This window comes from Hydra viridissima, unplaced genomic scaffold, assembly GCF_058129835.1.
Source record: "Hydra viridissima isolate aposymbiotic clone 2 unplaced genomic scaffold, HvirCarnegie_v1 scaffold_1, whole genome shotgun sequence".
Lineage (NCBI taxonomy): Eukaryota > Metazoa > Cnidaria > Hydrozoa > Anthoathecata > Hydridae > Hydra > Hydra viridissima.
The window spans coordinates 28,156,509-28,176,507 of record NW_028324300.1 but is presented as its reverse complement, the minus strand read 5'-3'; the positions used below and the strand labels follow the sequence as shown (position 1 = coordinate 28,176,507).

Here is a 19,999-nt window from a genome sequence, read left to right as displayed (position 1 = left end):
GAAGAACTAAAAAAGGAAATCAATCCTCATTTACAACTTTACCAGTGTAATTTTTATGGTAAAATACCAAAACAACCAGCAACTCTAAAAAAAATGTGAACACTTATTTTGTTTTTTCTGTCTTGTGGAAAATATAAAGGTTAACCAACTCAATGAAACATGTCCAAAATATAAACACCTTATTTTACCTGAAGATTTGATTTCCAGTGTTAAAACAAATTCTCTTTTAATTATGTTGACTATTGCATGTATATGTAAAAAAAAGTTTAATTCAATCAAAGAATATGATTTAGATTTTAATCATAAGTGCATCTGCCTTGATAAATCGTTAATATTATCACAATCAGCCCCATCATTATCATCATCAATATTCTCATTTGCATCTAATTTGGTTTCATCGTCATCATCATCATCCTTGATAAATTGTTAATATTACCACAATCAGCCTCATCGTTATCATCATCAATATTCTCATTTGCATCTAATTTGGTTTCATCATCATCATCATCATCATCATCATCATCATCATCATCATCATCATCATCATCATCATCATCATCATCATCATCATCATCATCATCATCATCATCATCATCATCTTCATCATCATTTATTCTTCAACAACATTTCTAATTTTAACTAAGGCTTTTAATAAGCATTTATTGTCAATAAAACAGCTGTATTATCTAATTAGATGTAGTTATATTCTCAATAACTGTCTCTACATTACCAAACTAGAAACCAAGATTGCTGTGGCAAAGGCGTAACTGACGAGGGAAACACACCCACATAGCCTTGTCAAAACCAATTCATGAAAAAAAAAGTTTTTTGTTGCAGTTTCATATTATTTATCTTCTCATTGCCATTAATGTTAGTATATATTTTGATGAATTGGTAATTTGTTTGCTTAAGCAGAGGCTTAAACAAACCAATAGCAGGAAACTCCCTACTCTTCCAGGTTTTTTTACAATCTGCCCTTCCTTTTGCTTCATATTATTGAACAACTTCTATATATTGATGCAATGTTTCATCAGCTGTTTGGCAACTTTTCACCAGTCCACTACATATATATATATATATATATATATATATATATATATATATATATATATATATATATATATATATATATATATATATATATAATAGGTAATAGATAAAATTTTGGCTTATATTTTTTGTGTTAAAAGATAAAATTGTTTTATCATGTTTATATATACAAATATATTTTGGAAATATTTGAAAAACATTCTTGTATTTTAAAAATATAATGAAAGTTCTGGTATCATATCAAACATTAAAAAAAAAAAAAAGGCTAATCACATAATTCAGTGAAAAATGTTGAAAGTGTTAAAGAAAAAATTAACCACTCTGCTTAGAGCACATTTTTAATCTAATTTGACCAAAATTGTGACTCAAGGAAACTTCAAGCTAATTTAAAAAAAATTTAATCTTTAAAGTTTGTCAGTAAAAAGTTGCCAAACAGCTGAAAACATTACATCAATATATGTCCTTGACCTAAAATAGCACACAAATTTTAAATGTAATAACAAACAATAAAGAGACCAATTATGAATACAAATCAAAAGTAAATAAACCTGTAAGAGTAAGGAGTGAGAAGAGAAGTAATAAAAATTAAAAAAAAAGCACCTGAAAAACTAAACAAATCTTGCTATTGTCACGCCAAAAACCTGGCTGTTTTAAGCGTATGAAGAGTTTTATTTTAATAAACTTCAGAAAATTTGATTTATATTAGAAGATTGATATAGAAATTTGTTCTTTATTCATTATTATTAGTTAAAAAAAAACCAAACACTAACGTTTGATAATGATTTTTTTCGTCTAAACAAAGTATCCACCTATAGTGGTTGTAAATGGGCTCACTCCACTTTAAATTTGGTCGCGATTGCTCTAATACACTGATCTCAAAATATAACTGGATAGCTTATTGAATTGCCTAAGCAAACGAAAAGCAATCAAACCCAATTCAGAAGGTAAAAAATATCAGAATGTAAAAGAAAAAATATATGTATGTATGAATGTAATATATGTATTTATGTGTGTGTGTGTGTATATATATATATATATATATATATATATATATATATATATATATATATATATATATATATATATATATATATATATATATATATAGCTGTGTGCTAAGTCTGATAAAAGTGTTAAATACTATAAAAACTCATCTGAATTTTAAAAGAAAAATTATTTAATTTCTACCCTCAGAAAATTAGATAATATGTTTTTAAAAGTGTAAACAAATCAGCATATTCAAGAATGTTAATTTACTTAGAAAAGCGCAACTTTAAACTTTTTGATATAAACTTTATCTTATTTGAATCATTTTCTTATGCAACTGAGATATGCTTATTATGATTTTAGTTTTAGAAAGAGTTTAAAATGTTGATTTATATGGAAACATAAATAATTAGTCAACTAAATAAAAAAATTCGTTGCTACGGACCGTAGCCATTAATAAAATTTGACTTTATTAAAGTTACTACTGCGCTTGCGTATAATAACTTGTCACCTCTGAACGACCGTGCCTACTTAATAAAAATTAAAAAAAATGGTTGTTATCAATAACGCATTTCGGATAAAAAATGTGCGTGAACTTTAGTGACGTATACGTTTCATGCTTTACAGCAATTGCCGGAAAATATACAAACAGCGATAAATTCTTCGAGTTTACGCATTTTTTTTACGTAAAAATAATTTACTTAAAAAATTGCGTTTTTACGAAAGATTTTTTTTTCTCGAAAAACACTTCGAATTGTTTATAGCATTGGCCCCTGCTTATGTTTCAATAAAAGTAAGGATTTTTCACCATATGTCATACCGTATCACTAATGCCATAATATAGTGCCCGATCGGGTTTATGCTGTAAGAAAACGTTTCAAGTATATACTTACGTATTTCTAATCAAACAGCTTAACTTTTAAATACAGGTTTAAAATACATCACACTTTAAATGCAAGTTTTGTTGTTTTGCAAAACAGAACTATTGTCCGTTTTTCTTCTTCTAAAAATACTTTTTTTCGAAATATAAGCTGTAAATTTAAATTACAACTTTGAAGTATATCTTCAACATAAAAACAGGACAAACTGTGTGTGTGGTTAAAAGTGTATGGTCTACTTTTGATATTTTTTTTCCCATCATGCTCTCGATTTTTTGCAATATTTCATGCCAGGACTAAACGCTTCAACCTATTTTTTGTTTCTTGACATCATTTCATAATCAAGGTTTTGGAAAATGTTCAAGTATCATCAGCCCATATTCACCCGATCTTAAGTAAAATGTTTTGATCTCATCGAAATAAAATTTGTCCGCGTCTTATCATCTCATCGCACAGTGGGCCAGAATGCAGTTTTACTGGACAAAATTCGTAACTAATTTAATATTAGAGCTATATTCACTAAAATTAGTATGAGTACTAATATGATGTCTGCGCTTTTAATGAAGGTAATATTTTTTTACGAAGTGTCTTCTTAGAGCGCAATGCGCTCTACGAAGCCATAAGCTGCTCAGAGCGCAATATTGTACACGCATGCGCAATTATTTTATTAAAACAGTGCGATTTTTATTTCAAAATAAAGCTGGTTGGATAGGCGGTTAAATCGAAATGAAAAATTATCTACTTAAGAAACATTTTGTGCAATTTATAAAGTAAATGTTTTAGATTAGAACATCCTATGGCCATCAAAATACAACGATAACATTTATTTGGAGAGTCAATAATTTCATCAGTTCAATGCAGTGTTTATTTGAATGAAATGTTTTAGATAAGTTCTAAGCAATCCATTATGGCTTGCCAGCATCTATCTAAAATAATCATGAATTCATTTTAGAAAAACATTCTAGTTCATATGCATAAGTAAACTAAGGTAACCTTTTTAGTTTATAGTTGTCTCTAGATTACATGCAGACATCATAGATATCTACATGTAATTTTATGTGTTCTTGTTTTTATATATAGGAGAAAAACTTGTGAATTAATAATATTTTTTTATATTATAAACTATATAAAGTATTTATTTTTTGTTTTGAAATAAACATAAATTCACTATTTTTTAAAATAATTATAACAATATGATTTTCCAAAGAAAAAACAAGATAATGAACCACATGGCTCATTATCTTGTTTTTTCTTTCAACCAAATTCGATTATCAATGACACAATTTTAGAAAATATTAAATTAAGTACAGCTATTAGTAATAATAATAGCAATAATACATTTTTAATATATTTTATTAAAGTTTCTTACAATAACGTAAATAAAAAGTAATAATTATAATTATAAATAATTAACTTTAATAAATATTTTGTTGGTATAAATTGCAACAAAACTAATAGTTGAATATTTTGATGTAGATTGCTAAAATTATGGCATCGATAAATTCTAGTTCCTTTTCAGAGATTAAAGGAGTTCCATTGCTACCATTAGGGATTGGGGGATAGTTATCGATGGTTGTTACTTCTAAATTGTTGTTTGATGTTTGTATTATAGGAGTTGTTCCAATGGAAACCAGCTGTTTAGTAGACACTGTAGTCTCATGACCACTAGGAAATCTCACATAAACATAATAAGGATTTGATTTGATGAGCTGAACCTCATTTACTGAATCTTCATATTTGCTTTGCATCACACACAACTTTGTAAATAATGATTTTAACACCATATCCTAGAAACTTGGGCACATCTGCAAAGACTAACAATATCTAAGTAGGAAAAAAAAAATTACAAATAATCCTACATTCAAAACCAACAACAGTAAGCACCAAAATAGAATTTGCAATTAACTCTTTTTTTACCAACTATATTTGGCCACTTTACAGTATTTTTTAATTGCACATGCTTGACTTTAAAATGCATAATATTTATTATATTTCGATCAAAGATAATGTCATATTTAGATTGAATTGATAGCCTTAAAATAAAATTGACACACACATATATATTTGTAAAAAATAAGAGAATATACATCCTATTATTTTAATATACATTCTATATTTTTAATATAAACAAGATAAAAATTTTTTTAAGTAAACCAATGAAAGATATTTGCTTACATTTATGCAGATTGCAAAATCTGTTTGAAATGCCAAAGTCTTGTACATAAATATTTTAGATCAATGCTGGCATACCATAATGGTTTGTCAGTACTAATCTTAAATATTATAAAATTATGTGGCAACCAAATGTTGTTATCAATATCTAAAATAAGTGAAATTTTTTAATTTAATGTTTATAGTTCCACAATTGTGTGGCTTAGATAATACTACATTAAATGATTTCTTAAGGAATGGAAAATTTAAACTAAACATTTACAATTAGAAATTTTTAGAGTTCAAACTATCTTTGACTACATAAAGAGTTTATTTTCAAAATGTGGTATGAGCAACTTTGTTTTAATGTACCACTTTAAATATTGTTTACTTTACAAAGTAATTTTTATGCGATTTGCAATTCATTTTTTTTTTTTTAATTTATAATAATTAATTTTTTTTTAAGTTGTTTGTATTTAAAGTTACTTGTTATTATTATCTATTTGTTACTTTTTGCTTATACCACATCTTGAAAATAAACTCTTCACTTGTAAATGAAAATTTTATATAAGGGTTTTCCTTTTAAGCTATAATGAAACTTTATTGAAAAATGTTATATAAAAAAACGCAAAGAAAAAGTATTGCTATTATTAACTATTCTCTATTTATCTAATGCAAAATAAACATAGATGTAAATCATGTGTAGGCTTATCTCCTAAGCACACATCATGAAAATATCTGACACATTTGGTGCATTTCAACCATTTTGTTTTTAATGCCTTCCCTAAATTCTTATCAGGATGACACTTTTTGCAAAAACAACATTTCCTTTTTACTGTTTCTTTAGTTAATCCTAATGCTGTTTGGCCAGAACCCCTAGGTCTGCCTCTTTTAGCAACTTTAAGCGGTGGTTTAATAAGTTTTAACCTTTGGACATCTAAAGGTTTGTTTATCTGTTCTTGTTGATACATACTTTCAGTCGTAAAATTAATATGATTATCCTCAAATCCAGTGACTTCATCTTTTACACAATCATCAATGAATGGATTTTCATTAATTTTGGCAAAGAATTCTTTATCTTGATATTCATTCACAATTGTATTTTTATTAGAAAATTTCATAGGATCATTGTTTACTGAACTACCGGAACTACAAGGACCTACTACGAAGCTTTCAGATGAGATAGAGGTTGTCTTACTTCCTGATACTTGTTGATCTTCAATGAAAATTTCAAATCTTTTGCCATAACTAACCATCTCTTCAAATTTATCTAATTGCTTTAGATAATAGTGGAATGTTTCTGTACCTAGTTCCACCATTTTGTTTACTAGCTTATCAGAGCAAACCTTGATAAGTTTATATTTCTGAATTTTGTCTAGTGCTGGTGTTCTCCAATTGGAATTCTCTACTTTAGACTTTTCATACGGAATAGGTGAGCCTTCAAAATAATTATTCACAACATGCCATCTTGGAATAAACCAATCTAAAGTTAACTTTTCATTACCCAAATATTGGGAAACAGCAATAAGATGACGACAGGGTAAACACATATTCATAAAAAATTTACAATTACATGACTTTTCACTCACTATATAAGTGTTGTCACCAATAATTACATTATGAGTATTGTTAGATAGCAAAATTAAATCATAATGTTTACTTTTTACAAGCTCAAGAGATACATGTTTTATAGCATATGGTGTAATTATGTTGTGAAGGTTGGACAACTCGGAGAAGTATTTTTTGGTTAAACTTTTAAATTGCTTGAATTTGCACTCCTCTAAAAAAATGTCATTTAAAAAAAATATTTTATCAAGACACTGATGTAAATCTATTGGGTGAGTTATTACACTTTTCAATTTTTGATGATAAGATTCGATTCTATTATTAGTGGTGTCGCCAAAGTTTAAATGCGTTGCTCGTTTATAAAAAACCCAACGATCACGCATGTGATCCCAATTATTTAAAAAGTATTCTGCAAAGCACTCATCCAGAGACAAAAGCAACTGTTTCTGTTTTTCATATAGTGACTGATCTCTTGAATGACAAAGTGTATCCAGGTATACAGAAATTTTTCTTTTAACATCAGTGGTACATGATAAGTTTGCAATCTTTTTCTTGAAAGCTTTTTTAACATGAAACAAACAAATTTCACAAAAGCTATTAGGAAAATTTTGCTCCAGTGTTATTAACTCACTCATATCTTTGTCTATCATAAATGTTTTAATGGAATTCCAAGAAGCATTATAAGCTTTAAAGGTTTTAAAAATTTGACCAAACATCACTTCTGACTCATTCGCAATTAAAGCAAAAGCAATTATATGAGAAAATCCGTTTCCATCCATACATAAAAACGACATCAGTGGCATATCACTGTTGTTGAGACAGTAGGTGGTGTCAATACAAATGTGCTCAGGAAACTTACTAAATGTGGATCTCATTACACTAGTTTGAACAAATAAATACTGAAGGGTATTATCATCTGAGATACCATATTGTGAAACCAGTCCAGGGTCACTCTCTCTTCTTTTCTCAACTACTTTAACTAGCAGTTCTGCAACATTTAAGACATTTTTCGAAAATGGGCATTTTTTTTCCTACAATGAAAGGCATTTACTTTATTGAAAAAATATTTTATATAAATTATATATATATATATATATATATATATATATATATATATATATATATATATATATATATATATATATATATATATATATATAAATTAGTAAATAAATGTATACAAATATTTAATTATAAAAATAACAATTTATGCAATAAAATAATTGTTTTTACTTCTTGACGAATTTTATCCTTGATGTTCCAAATGTCCTTATTTATTATAGATTTTCTTGTACTTTTTCTCATTTCATCAGCAATTACTTTAGTAGTAACACCAAGACGATTCAGTTCTTTAACTTTGGCTTTCTCTTCATTTGATAGCTTTCTATTTTGGACATAGTGCTTGTAAAGATCTTCATCTGAAAAGTCAAATATTTTATTTGATCAGGTTATATGATACTAAAAATTACTTTTTTCATAACTCGTTTAAATATGTAACTTTAGGGTTTAAAAAAAAGCTTTTCACTGCATACTTTTTTGTCTTTCATTGCACAGCATTATTGTAGTATTTTATTTATTCATCCTATTTAAACAATTTAAATTTTAAAAAACCTTAAATTAAAGTTTTTTGTAAATTAAACTATACACAATGAAAAGCAGAACTTTAAAGACAGATTTACAAAATTAAATATATAAAAAATAATAAATTATTATTCATGTACAATAAAACAAATTTTAAAGATAAATATTTTTACCAATAACATGATTGTGTGTTTCTATCATTTGTTTAACAATTATCTTTGTTCTATCTTTTGCTAAAGCAGCATAAATTTTTGCTGGACAGTTATTTTTGGCTGATCTAAAATGACAACGACAGAAAAAATTTATTCAAAAACGCTCAAATGCTCTTGAATCTTCTAATTAATTCTTCTAATAATTATAGAATCTTCTAATTAATTCTTCTAATAATTATAGAATCTTCTAATAATTCCATGACCAAATAAAATTCAATGACACTTCCATGAATTCTATGACCAGTGGCCACCTTGTTTTTACAAGAACATTGTAAAGTATTTGTTCATTGAAATATATTTACAATATACGTAAGTTACAGTTAAGACTGCAAGCATTCATATAAGAGAAATATACCCTGAATTTCTTTTCCCTATTCCTTTGCTTGAATTGAATCCGCCATGTGTGCAAATTAAATTATAGTACACGTATTTAAACATTTCAGGATAAGGTCTTTGGTCGAGCTTGGTCTTAGTATTAGCTGTTACCGTTAGCTTGCAACCATGTTTAACCATGGGTTGGAATGTTTCATTACAGTGTATTTCAACTGCTCGAAAAAATTCATCCCAGGATAAGAAAGTATCATGAACTTTTAGCGACATTATTTTGAACAAAAAAATTATCGCAAAATAAAAGCAAATCAAATCAAAATTGTTCAAAACATCAATAAGATTTAGCGCATGCGTACAAAGCAGGGCTGCGGAGTCGGAGTCGGAGTCGGAGTCGGAGCTCATTTTGGCTGGAGTCGGAGTCGGAGTCGGAAAAAATGTATCGACTCCGACTCCAGTTTAAAAAAAATCTTTCAAAGTTTCATAGTTTTCATAAGGATTTTATATATGTTAGTCATTAAAATATTTTATGTTCTGTCAGTCTAAAGCTTAAGTATCAAACTCTAGCTTTAAGTATCAGACTCTGTAGGATATCCAGACATAATGGCAATGGTAGTAATAGTTTGCAACAACTGTAGGGCTTGGAGTTTGATATGTTAATTTAAGGCCTTTAAAACAGTGATAAGCAACAGGATGTTTTGCTGCTTATCACTAAGAATCATAAATCACCTCCCCTATACTCTCTTCCACCATCCCTTATAATAGATAACTTCATAACTTACACTGCCTTACACTATGTTTCATATTCTTAGTAGAAAGTTAGACATGCCAACACCAAGCAGAAAAAAGCTGCTTCACAGAACAGAAAGACTGAAAGTATTCCATTAACTTTGCATTATTCTTTTGTAAAGTGATAGTACATGAGAAATAACACTATCTGACCACTATAGTGCTTGTGTTTGGCATTGTTATCTCTTTTACTTTGTTTATTACTGCACACACAGAAACAGGATAAGTTCCTATATATATTTTCCTTATTATAATGTAGCCTCCGGATCATGAAGGACATTATAAAGAAATGCTGCTTTTTATGGTTGTGAATTTAGCACATATGCTCAGCTGTAAACCTCTTATGTAGATGTACAAAAAGTGCAGCTATTAGGTTTAGACACCAAAGGAGTTATTTATTAATTTTGTGTAAAAAAGAAGTGGCCTAGTTGCCCCAGGCAACAAGATTCCACCTTTCATTTCACTTCACAGCTTATTTGGAAAATGAAATGTGTAATCTGATTGGTTGCTAGGGGCAACTAAGCCATTTGAGCATAGCGCGGCTAGTTAAGAATAGGGGCAAGTTGGGCAACTAAAATATCTCACAAACTACCCATCAAATGACAAAGCATCTAATGGACGAAAGATAGGTATATATAATGGTAATATAATGCGCATTAAATGGTTGTTGGACGGCGTTCAAATGAGATGCGCGGGCACCTTTTTGATTTCGGATCAAAAAAGTAAAAAAAAGTATATTTACTATATTTCTCTCAGATGCTTAAAAAACCATTTATCAACACTTAGGTTTGTGTAATGGCTAATGTTTATACATTATCCATTTATTTAACTTTTGATTATACTTTGCTAAACATTTTTAGGTAAACATTTTAAATTAATCATTCTTAAATACTCTAAGCAATTTAAGATATCTTTAATTCTTTTTTTTTTTTGAAATATGTTACAGTTTAAATGCGAGTGAAAACTATTTAACTTTTGCTTCTTTTGAAAATATTTTTACTTAAATATTACTTAGTCAATAAAATATAATAGCTAAAAATTTAAATAGAAATTTTGATTTAGTTTTGAATTACGTATTACTTGTTTGCTATGCTTGATATGATGGCATTTCATACTTTATATATATTTTGATTATATATACTGTATATAAATAATTTATATATTATTTTATTTCACTTACTATTGGTATATAACTGTAATATATGTGTGTGTATATTACACATATTTGTATGTATACAAAACTACAGTTATACAGACACAAGCTTTCTCTCACACACACAAAGATACATACATACATACATACATACATACATACATACATACATACATACATACATACATATATATATATATATATATATATATATATATATATATATATATATATATATATATATATATATATATATATATATATATATATATATATATATGTAGTGTAGTATGTACATGGCCTACTTAAATACACGGCCTTCTTTACTGCTTAAATCGAAAAAAAATAGAAGGCCAGTTTAAAAATCGTATATTCGGCCGGATGGACAAACTTTCTCAAACTAATTTTGATTATCGCGCTATAAATTTTCAGTATGTATATCTGGCACAGGATAAAAAATTTTACGTTAGCTAGCTAAATCTTAACTGCTAAATTTCAATAAACTTAATTGTGAATACTTAATTGTGGCTTCTTTTTAGTATAAGATAATGGTTGCACCTCTAATTATTTCTGTTGTAAAGTAGTCTCAGTTTTTTGTTTTCCAAACTACAATGATTTGAGAAAGATATGAGTTATATTTTGCAATAGAAATTTTGGGACTGTCAAGTTCTGTGCATGAAATAAAAATATACAAATTCTCAAAAATAAGCTTCAAAAGTATAAAAAACTCTAACACAAACTGATTAAAAGTGAAACAAAATATTTTCATTTTTCTCTCTGTCTTTTTTTAAATGCAACTATGTTATCTGCAACAATTGAATCCCCGACTCTCTTTCTGGTGTTATTAAAATAAATATTTGAAATAACAGTGTGTATAATTTCTTTTCCATGACTTTGATGGTTTGAACATAAAAATGGTTGATACCCTTCTCTACTGCCAAGAACTAACTTTGCTGCTTTACGGTGTTGCATTTGAGACTGATAAATAACATCAAAAATGTGATCTAGCATAGCAAAACTGTCACAGACATATTCTAAAAGCAGTACTGATGGAGTTGTTAGCCCACCTCTGGATAATATATTTAAATAATTATAATCATTTAACTCCTGTTGACAATTTTGAGTACAAAGCAATTTGCAACATACTCCAAACTTCTTAATCAATTTTTTGGCAATAAAACCAGCAATATAACTGGCAACTTCACGAGAATCATCCGATAAAGTCACACAATCAAAATCTCTTTCTTTAATCTGCTCCATTAAGGATCTAACATGTTCTATATCTTTATCAGCATTGATATCATTTTCAAAAATGTCAATTCCTTCTTTTATCAAACTTTTTATTTGGATTATACTCTCACTATAAATGACATCTTTCAAACTGACAAGGAATCTGCCACCGCTCATTTGACGGTATTGTCCATATCTTCTTTCTAAGGGATCACTTTGAAAACGAGCAGTCAATATAAATTTGTACTTATCTTCCAGCAGATCTTCAATTAATGAAGCATGACATAATAAAGTTCTTTGCAGTGCTGATGATGTTTGGGGAGATAATGTATATTTCTCAAAATTTGGAATTTTTGTGTTTTTCCATTTGTTTAACCAGTCAGCAAAAGCTCGAAAAAACTCAGGTTTTTTATCATTTATAATAGCAGCATTACCAAGAAAATTATTAGAAAACTGATTTTTTGAATTTGTAATTGTCCACCATTTATTGAATAGAGTTAAGAATGATGCAATATCTAAACGGTCAGGAAAATATGAAATTATTGCTGCTGCTGTAGTTTCATGGAAGATACCTAAGGCAACACTGACATTTTGCTTCCATTTTCCAGGATGGACAACTTTGTTATTTATATTTGGTGCTTTTTTTAAACTTGCATCCAACAGACTGTCCTTTTCTAATAAATCATGAAATATTTTCCATGATATTTCTCCTGATTGAACATGAATTCATCTTTGAAAGCTGAAAAATTAAATTCTGGAAAAATTAATCTTTTTTTATTAAGTAAGTTGTTTCGAATATTTTTAATCAGATGCACTGTGTCAAAGAATAAGTAAACTTTTTGTGATAGTACATTAATAAACAAACCATCTTTTTTTTCACCATGCGTATCAAGTAATTTTGTAAAAGAAGAAACATTTGAAGCGTGATTGTCACAAACAACACCTCGAACATTAAAATTATTTTTTATTAAAAATTGAATCAGGTTAAGAATTTCAGACTTTAACCAGTCACTGTTCAATTTTACAATTGGAATTGCTTTGACAATACAGGAGATACTTTCTTTCAAACCAACTACCATGAAAGAGACAATGCTTCTATAACATTCATTTTCCTCACTAATCCCAATAACATTGCCACCAGAATATTCAGCACATTGTTGCAAATACATTTCATCAAAAATTATTATAAGATCTTTCGATAAGTTCCCATTTTCATGTAGCAACTTCAAAACTTTCATAGAATCTATTTCACCTGATTTAAGCTTGCCTAACAAAGATATAGATGGGAGTGGGAATTCCTTCAGCAGTAAATGATAAGTTTGCAGTGAAGTGTACCGCAACATTAATGCAAATTGAAGAACATTTGAAGAATAAATTTGTTTTTTTTTTATTTGGTGACTTTTGAGTTCTTCAAGAATAGAAGACAACTTTTCTTTTTCTGTACTAAAATGTGAATTGAGATTTTCCAGCATACTCCTTCTTTTTAACATACATTGGTGGGTTACTCTGAACCATGATGGTAAGGAAACTGGAAGATTTTTATAAAAAAGTTGGACATGTAAATTTTTGTCGATACGAATAGACTCAGCAACTTCAGGTATGTGTAGTTCATTTTGAATAATTCTATGGAACACAACACAATCATCAAATTTTGAAAATAAATATCCTGCTGGTGAATCAGCAGCTGAAAGGGAATCAACATCTTTAATAATATCTTTTAATAAAAATTTCTGATATTCATCTTCTTGAAATATTCTTTTAGCTGGTGATTTTCTTGGTCCAGATATAACTGGAAGAGAAGCAGTTGCTATGCTAGCAGGGTATATTGTAGGAACAGGCTTTAGGTTATACAGCAAACGAAATCGTTTTTCTGATGCTCCTTTATGTACAAACTTTTTCTCAAAGTGTTTTAAACAGATCACAGATGATTTTGTGACAGTCCAGAAATTTCTATTTACAAATCTAATCCATAACTTTCTTAAATCATCATCTTTTGGAAAACTGAAAACTGGAACTACTTCACCACCTAGATAATTGGAGGTACAACCAACAACACAGCATTTATTAACCATAATTACTATCTATTTATAAAAAGAAGCAATAATCAAGTATATGAGGTTTAGTTGATGTGAAGATATAGAAAACGCTGAAGTTTTTATCCTATGCCGGATATACTTATTTAAAATTTATAGCGCAATAATTAAAATATGTTAAGAAAGTTTGTCCATCCTACAGAATATACGTTTTTTAAACTGGCCTTCTATTTTTTTTCGATTTAAGCAGAAAAGAAGGCCGTGTATTTAAGTAGGCCATGGTATGTAATGTACGTAAACTAAGGGTAAAAAGCGCAACTTTACTATTTAACAGAAAAGGGCATAATTATTGCACAATTATGCAACAAATGTAAAAAGCTGAAATGTTTGTAAATTTATTTCTTTGAATACTTCGAAGTTAAAAGTTCTTTATTATCTTTTTTTTTTACGGTCTTGGCATTTTACAGTTTTTAAAAAACTGTAAAATGCCACTTATTTTCAATTTACAAATATTTTCAATTTCAAACTTTTCCTCAAAAGAAAATTGAAAATTTACTGAAGTCTTATTTATACACTCTTTGGTTAAAAATGTTTCAAAAACAAAAGAACTTTTTAATTACTTTTAATGCGCAATGTAGTAGTTGCGCTTTTTACTTTATTAGTTTACGTACATGAAATGCGACTCAATACTATGTATGTAGGTATGTATGTATATATGTATATATATTTTAGTTTTATAAAAGAATTCATTGTAGTCACAGAAATGCATTAATTTGTTTATTGCAACTTACCCCACAGCGGTAGGTTGAGCAGCTGGGTAAACTTTTCAAACAATTTCTCAAACAAATCTAAAAACGTTTTTCTCTCCTATGCCATTTTTAGCAGATATAACTATCTTTCTAATAGTAAAAAAATAATGTAAATCCGATGCACCGTTGAAGAGATCTGTTAGAATTAGTAAAAATTGCTCAACTAGCCCCACCCTACCCCCCCCCCCCCCCCCGACCTACTGCTTTACAATAGTTCCATAAATAACCCCTCGTGTCTAAACATAGCACCTGCACTTTTCACATTTTTCTTTCTCCGACAAATGTAATTCTAACATATAAATTTATACATAGTGGACAGCTGTGAAATACATATACTTGTGTGTATATAGATTTTAATGTGTGCAACTGTTTTTAGGAAAAACAGTTGTCATTTGAATTGTGAGCACATTATAAAAAAAACTGACAATGTCAAAGAAGCCTCCTGTTAAGTCTGCTGTATTTGAACATTTTACTATTACTCAAGATGGAAAACATTTTGTCTGTCAGTGTATGACAAATGATCCAGATGAAAACAAATGCTGTGGAGTCAAGATCAGTGCATATGCAGGCAAAGATAAAAATGCTCCTACAAGAGCTTCCAATCTAAAGAGACATTTACAGCGCTTTCATTCTGAACTATTCAAAGTAGTGAAAGAGAAAGACTGCATCCAAAGTAATGAACCAGTGACCAGCACTTCCAGCCAAACAAAGGAGCAGAAAACCTTGCAGATATCAGTTGCAAGATATTTTGTTAGTGACAAAGTTACTGTGACAATGACAGTTGAAACATTTAAAAAACAGATCATAGAGCTTGTGGTAAAGGATGGTTTGCCTATATCATTATTTTCAAAACCAGCTTTTATGGGTCTTAATGGAGAAATGGCCCGCAAGCTTAGCGTTTCTCTGGAGAGAGAGAGTATTAGAAAATTAGTTATTGAAGAAGCTATTAAACAAAAAGAAGAACTTAAAAAATCTCTCAAAGGACGCTGTGTGTTTCTTAAAATGGACGGCTGTACACGTCACAGAGTGAACTATTTTGCGATCAATGTCCAATTTGTTTGTGAAAATAATAAAATAGTTACCAAGACTTTGGCAGTAAAAGACACCAAAACTCATCATACTAGCGAATTTCTCCAGGTCTTAGTGGAGAAGAATCTTCAAGAGTATGAACTTAAAAAAGAACAAGTTCTTTCAGTTGTAACTGACAATGCTTCAAACATGATAAGTACCATTAAACTGATGAACAAGACTACTGAAAGTGACAGGCAGCTGGAAGAACATACTGGGTTCAGAGAAACAGATATATTTGAAATGGAGGAACACAATATAGAGACAGAGGAGAAAACAGAAGTTGCTTCAGATGAACAGCAATATGAAAGTTTAGATGATCTTGTTGAAACTATGTCGATACGTTTTCGCATTCATCACATGTGCTGTGCTGTGCATACGCTACAGCTGGCTATACGGGATGGTCTGCAAGAAGGACATGCTGCTGCACTAATTGAAAAATTGAGAAAATTGGCTACTGCTGCTAGAACCTCTAAAGTTGACTCAATTTTGAAGAGACGCGCTGGAAAAGGGGCAATTATTGATCAAGCCACACGATGGGGAAGTACCTACTTAATGATTCAACGCTTGGTTGAACTGAAACCCTTTCTCGTAGACATGGCTAATCCTCAATTGATGCTGCATGAAAGCCAATGGAAACAGGTGAAAGAGCTTGAAGAATTGCTACAACATCCATTTGTAGTGACTAAAAAATTGCAAGAAGAGGACTTAACTCCAGGTATTTTCCTTAAGGAGTGGAAAAACTTGATGTTTTGTCTGTCCCAAAAAGGAGCGTTATTTGCAAGTGGCATTGTCGCTTCAATGAAACAGAGAGAAAAAGTACTATTAGAAAATAAGATTCTTTTAGCAGCTATTTATGTAGACCCAATGCATCGGATACTTCTTGATGATGAACAACTGACTAAAGGAAAAGAAGCTCTGTTTGAAATAGCAGTAAGAATGAACAAGTTGCAGAACTGTCAGGAACAAGAGGAATTGGGTCATACTACCACATCTTCAACATCATCTACTGATGAAGAACTTGATTTTGAGAAATATTTGGACCATAAAGACCGTTCAAAGCGTTCCCGCATGGAAAAAGAGTCATCTCTATCAGAGAACACTGCCAGTAAATTTCAGCACAGTTTTTCATGTGCATTAAAAGTAGTGGAACAATTTGACCGTTCATCAAAAGTAACAGTACTGCAAGCTATTGATAAGTATCCTGAAATGGTCAGAGAAGTTGCCCGAGTGGTTACTGCTTTGCCACCAACTCAAGTTAGTGTGGAGAGGTTGTTCTCTGCGCTAAAAATAATAAGATCAGATTTGAGGACATCCATGAAGGAGGATCTGATGGAGGCAATACTTTTTCTGAGGACTAATTCATAATTTTATTAGTATTGTATATCTATTTACAAAAGTTCAGAAAAGTTATTTGTTCAGAAATTGTTTTCTAATAAATATTGTTTAAAGCACTAAGTGGTCGGATTATTTATATCATGGTGATGATATAGGCAATCTTAACATTTTAACGCGGTAAATTTGTTGTTACAAATTGGTGACTTATGAAGGAGTCGGAGTCGGAGTCGGGAGTCGGAGTCGGAGTCGGTCCATGATAAAGTTAAGGAGTCGGAGTCGGAGTCGGAGTCGGAACTGCGGTTTACCGACTCCACAGCCCTGGTACAAAGTATTGCGCTCCGAGTAGCATATGGCTGCATAGAGCGCATTGCGCTTCAAGTAGCAACGGCCATTTTTTTATTTCGTTGCTATGGATACCTTTATTTTGCTTAGCAACAACCTACTTTTGTTATCTGCAGATATTTTACAAGTGCTATATTCACTAAATTTGGCATGAGTACCAATATGAGATCACACTTCTTACAAAAGTGATAATTTTTTAAATTTAGTTGTTATGGATACTTATATTGCTTAGTTACCGGATACTTTCCTTAGTTACAAAGTGGTAAATTGATATTTGAATATTTTATCGGATTTTTGACCCACCTATATTGAATAACAATTGAGTATTTAGGTAAATAATGTTTTAGGAATAATAAAAGCAAAAAATAGTGCAAGAAAACATTTTCAATTTTGAATTACATCAAAAAATTGTAAAACAATAATATCGTTTGAAGATTGTTTAAGTAATTGTAAAACTTCTGAAGGAAATGCTTAATGATTTGTTTGGTGTGATGTTGATTTACGCAGTGATGAAATAACAGGATCACTGGAAGCTAGGAGTCTATTGCTAAGATCAGTATTTGTTGCTTTTCTGGATGTTTTTCGGCTGAAATTTTCGCGATAAGATTTGAAGTCTTTATTTCTAGCCTCTTGAGCTTCCTCTCACATAAGTCCGATGGGTAATGTAAGGCTTTTAATTATGTCATGTCCATGTATTAATACTTTGTGAACTGATTAAGCCATGTAATACCATGGATAAAGGGACACATATAGTCTAAAAGTGTCAAAACAATAATCCTTGAACTTTAAGCAGTCTATTTCATATCCTGAAGAGAGCGTTACTAATATAATGCAAAATCTAAATATAAGGTTTTGATCAATACCCAGAATTTCAGCTGTTTGTTCATATGCTGCAAAAGCACGCCTTGAGCTATTGCCATCATCGCTTGTTCCAGAACCACCACTTTTAGGGAAATTAACAACAAGTCCCATTTTGTTCATAAAATCAGTCTGAATCTTTCGTTTAGCTACAGATGCCTTTTCTTTGTGTTCTTTAGATCACTTGCTTGCCACTTTCTTGTTTCTTTTTTATATGCAATGTGCAATACCATCTCAAAAAATCGAATCCATGCATGAAGACTGGAAAGACCATATTTGAACTCTCTGTTAAATTAACCTCTTAAGAGGTTAATTTAATCTCTGTTAAATTAACCTCATAAGAATTATGAATCTTATTTTAATACATACCCCCAATATTGTGTACTTAGCGCAATTAAAATACTGTTAAAACAACGTTAATGCAAAAGTAAGTTGTTGCTATGCAAAATTTAGTACCATAGCAACCAAGTTAAAACATACATAATATCTGAACGGGGATTTAAGGGGACGAGCAATCAATTAAAACTCGATTGAAGCATCATATAGCTCAAATAAATATAAAGCAACACATGGCAAATTGTGGTAATTATTAGTTATTGTGCGGCAAAAAATAAGTTTTTTAAGAAATTTTTTTTTTAATCTGTGATTTTCAAAGTATAACTGAGATAACATGCTATGACAAATTTATTTCACACATTGGTTTTTCTTATCTCTAAACACTCTAGAATATAATGTACTAATTTTTTGTTTCAAAAACGTAGATGTAATTGAAATATAACACAACGTTGATGTCACAGTTAATTACTTATTTATAATTTTTTTTCTTTTATCTCAATATTCAAATGCTTAGAGTCCTGGTAACTAAGGGAATTAATATAAATAAATTATCAATAAATTTCTCCTAATATATGTAGATACTAAAATTAAATAGATTTTCAAGATTAGACAACTAAAATTTTTCCCATTTTGTCCACCTACTGGCCCACTGTGCATCGGCCGTGTATGCGCAACACCGCCACACGTGTGACGCTGTTTTCTTAATCTCATCAAACTGTGTATGCCCACTGATCTCTATAATAACTGGATAGCGCAACTCCGAGCAAAACTTCTTATTTTTTGACGCCAAAATCTCCATATTGGAAAGCCCCAAAAATTTTAATCCCGTAAGCTTTAAGTTCTGTTTTTCGGCTTATCGCTTTATCGCTTTATCACACATATCAGATTTCATTGTTCTGGGGCTTTCCAATATGGCGATTTTGGCGTGAATTTTGATATTTGAGATGCGCTATCCAGTTATTATAGAGATCAGTGTGTATTAGGGATCGCCGGTTACAGTATACGGTATAGTAACTTTACGGTATACTTTACGGTATACTTGGTATACTAAAATTTAGTATACAGATTAGTATACCTGTTTACTTTTATTTGTGAAATATTTTTGGACTGGCTTTAAAATTATATTTTCTTAATGAATTAAATTACTGCATCATGTCTATTATTTGACTAAACATGATTAAAGTGTTTTTTTTTATTCAATTTTTGTTTCTTAGATTTATTTAATAAAAACTTTAATTTGTTTAGTTGTTATATTTTTATACCAGGCTGTTTGTGCTGCTCTTCACCCTTT

The 19,999-nt window shown here is 29.8% G+C and overlaps 2 protein-coding genes across 2 annotated transcripts; both read right to left on the bottom strand.

Annotated features, from left to right (window-relative positions):
- Nucleotides 1-5,713: 5,713 nt before the first annotated feature.
- On the bottom strand, nt 5,714-9,084 carry LOC149894299 (uncharacterized). Its single transcript, XM_090069464.1, has 4 exons — nt 8,781-9,084; nt 8,387-8,490; nt 7,866-8,050; nt 5,714-7,663 (listed from the first exon to the last, which is right to left on the bottom strand). The coding sequence occupies exons 1-4, from the start codon at nt 9,023-9,025 to the stop codon at nt 5,732-5,734; spliced, it is 2,466 nt and encodes an 821-aa protein (XP_089925590.1). The 5' UTR covers nt 9,026-9,084; the 3' UTR covers nt 5,714-5,731.
- Nucleotides 9,085-11,309: 2,225 nt separating this feature from the next.
- LOC149894298 (uncharacterized) lies at nt 11,310-13,996 on the bottom strand. The gene is made up of 3 exons (XM_090077805.1): nt 13,738-13,996; nt 12,790-13,638; nt 11,310-12,649 (listed from the first exon to the last, which is right to left on the bottom strand). The coding sequence occupies exons 1-3, from the start codon at nt 13,994-13,996 to the stop codon at nt 11,460-11,462; spliced, it is 2,298 nt and encodes a 765-aa protein (XP_089933931.1). The 3' UTR covers nt 11,310-11,459.
- Between the last annotated feature and the right edge of the window lie 6,003 nt (nt 13,997-19,999).

Bases quoted from the DNA above. Each gene is read 5' to 3' on its own strand.
- LOC149894299 (XM_090069464.1), bottom strand. From the start codon at position 9,025: ATGTCGCTAAAAGTTCATGATACTTTCTTATCCTGGGATGAATTTTTT. The intron at 8,051-8,386 runs GTAAAAATATTT...TTGACTTTTCAG, and splicing joins AACACACAATCATGTTATTG to ATGAAGATCTTTACAAGCAC. The intron at 7,664-7,865 runs GTAAAAACAATT...CTTTCATTGTAG, and splicing joins AGGATAAAATTCGTCAAGAA to GAAAAAAAATGCCCATTTTC.
- LOC149894298 (XM_090077805.1), bottom strand. From the start codon at position 13,996: ATGGTTAATAAATGCTGTGTTGTTGGTTGTACCTCCAATTATCTAGGT. The intron at 13,639-13,737 runs GCATAGCAACTG...TTTTATTAAAAG, and splicing joins TCCTACAATATACCCTGCTA to ATATTATTAAAGATGTTGAT. The intron at 12,650-12,789 runs GTTTGTTTATTA...TTCAAAGATGAA, and splicing joins GCATGGTGAAAAAAAAGATG to TTCATGTTCAATCAGGAGAA.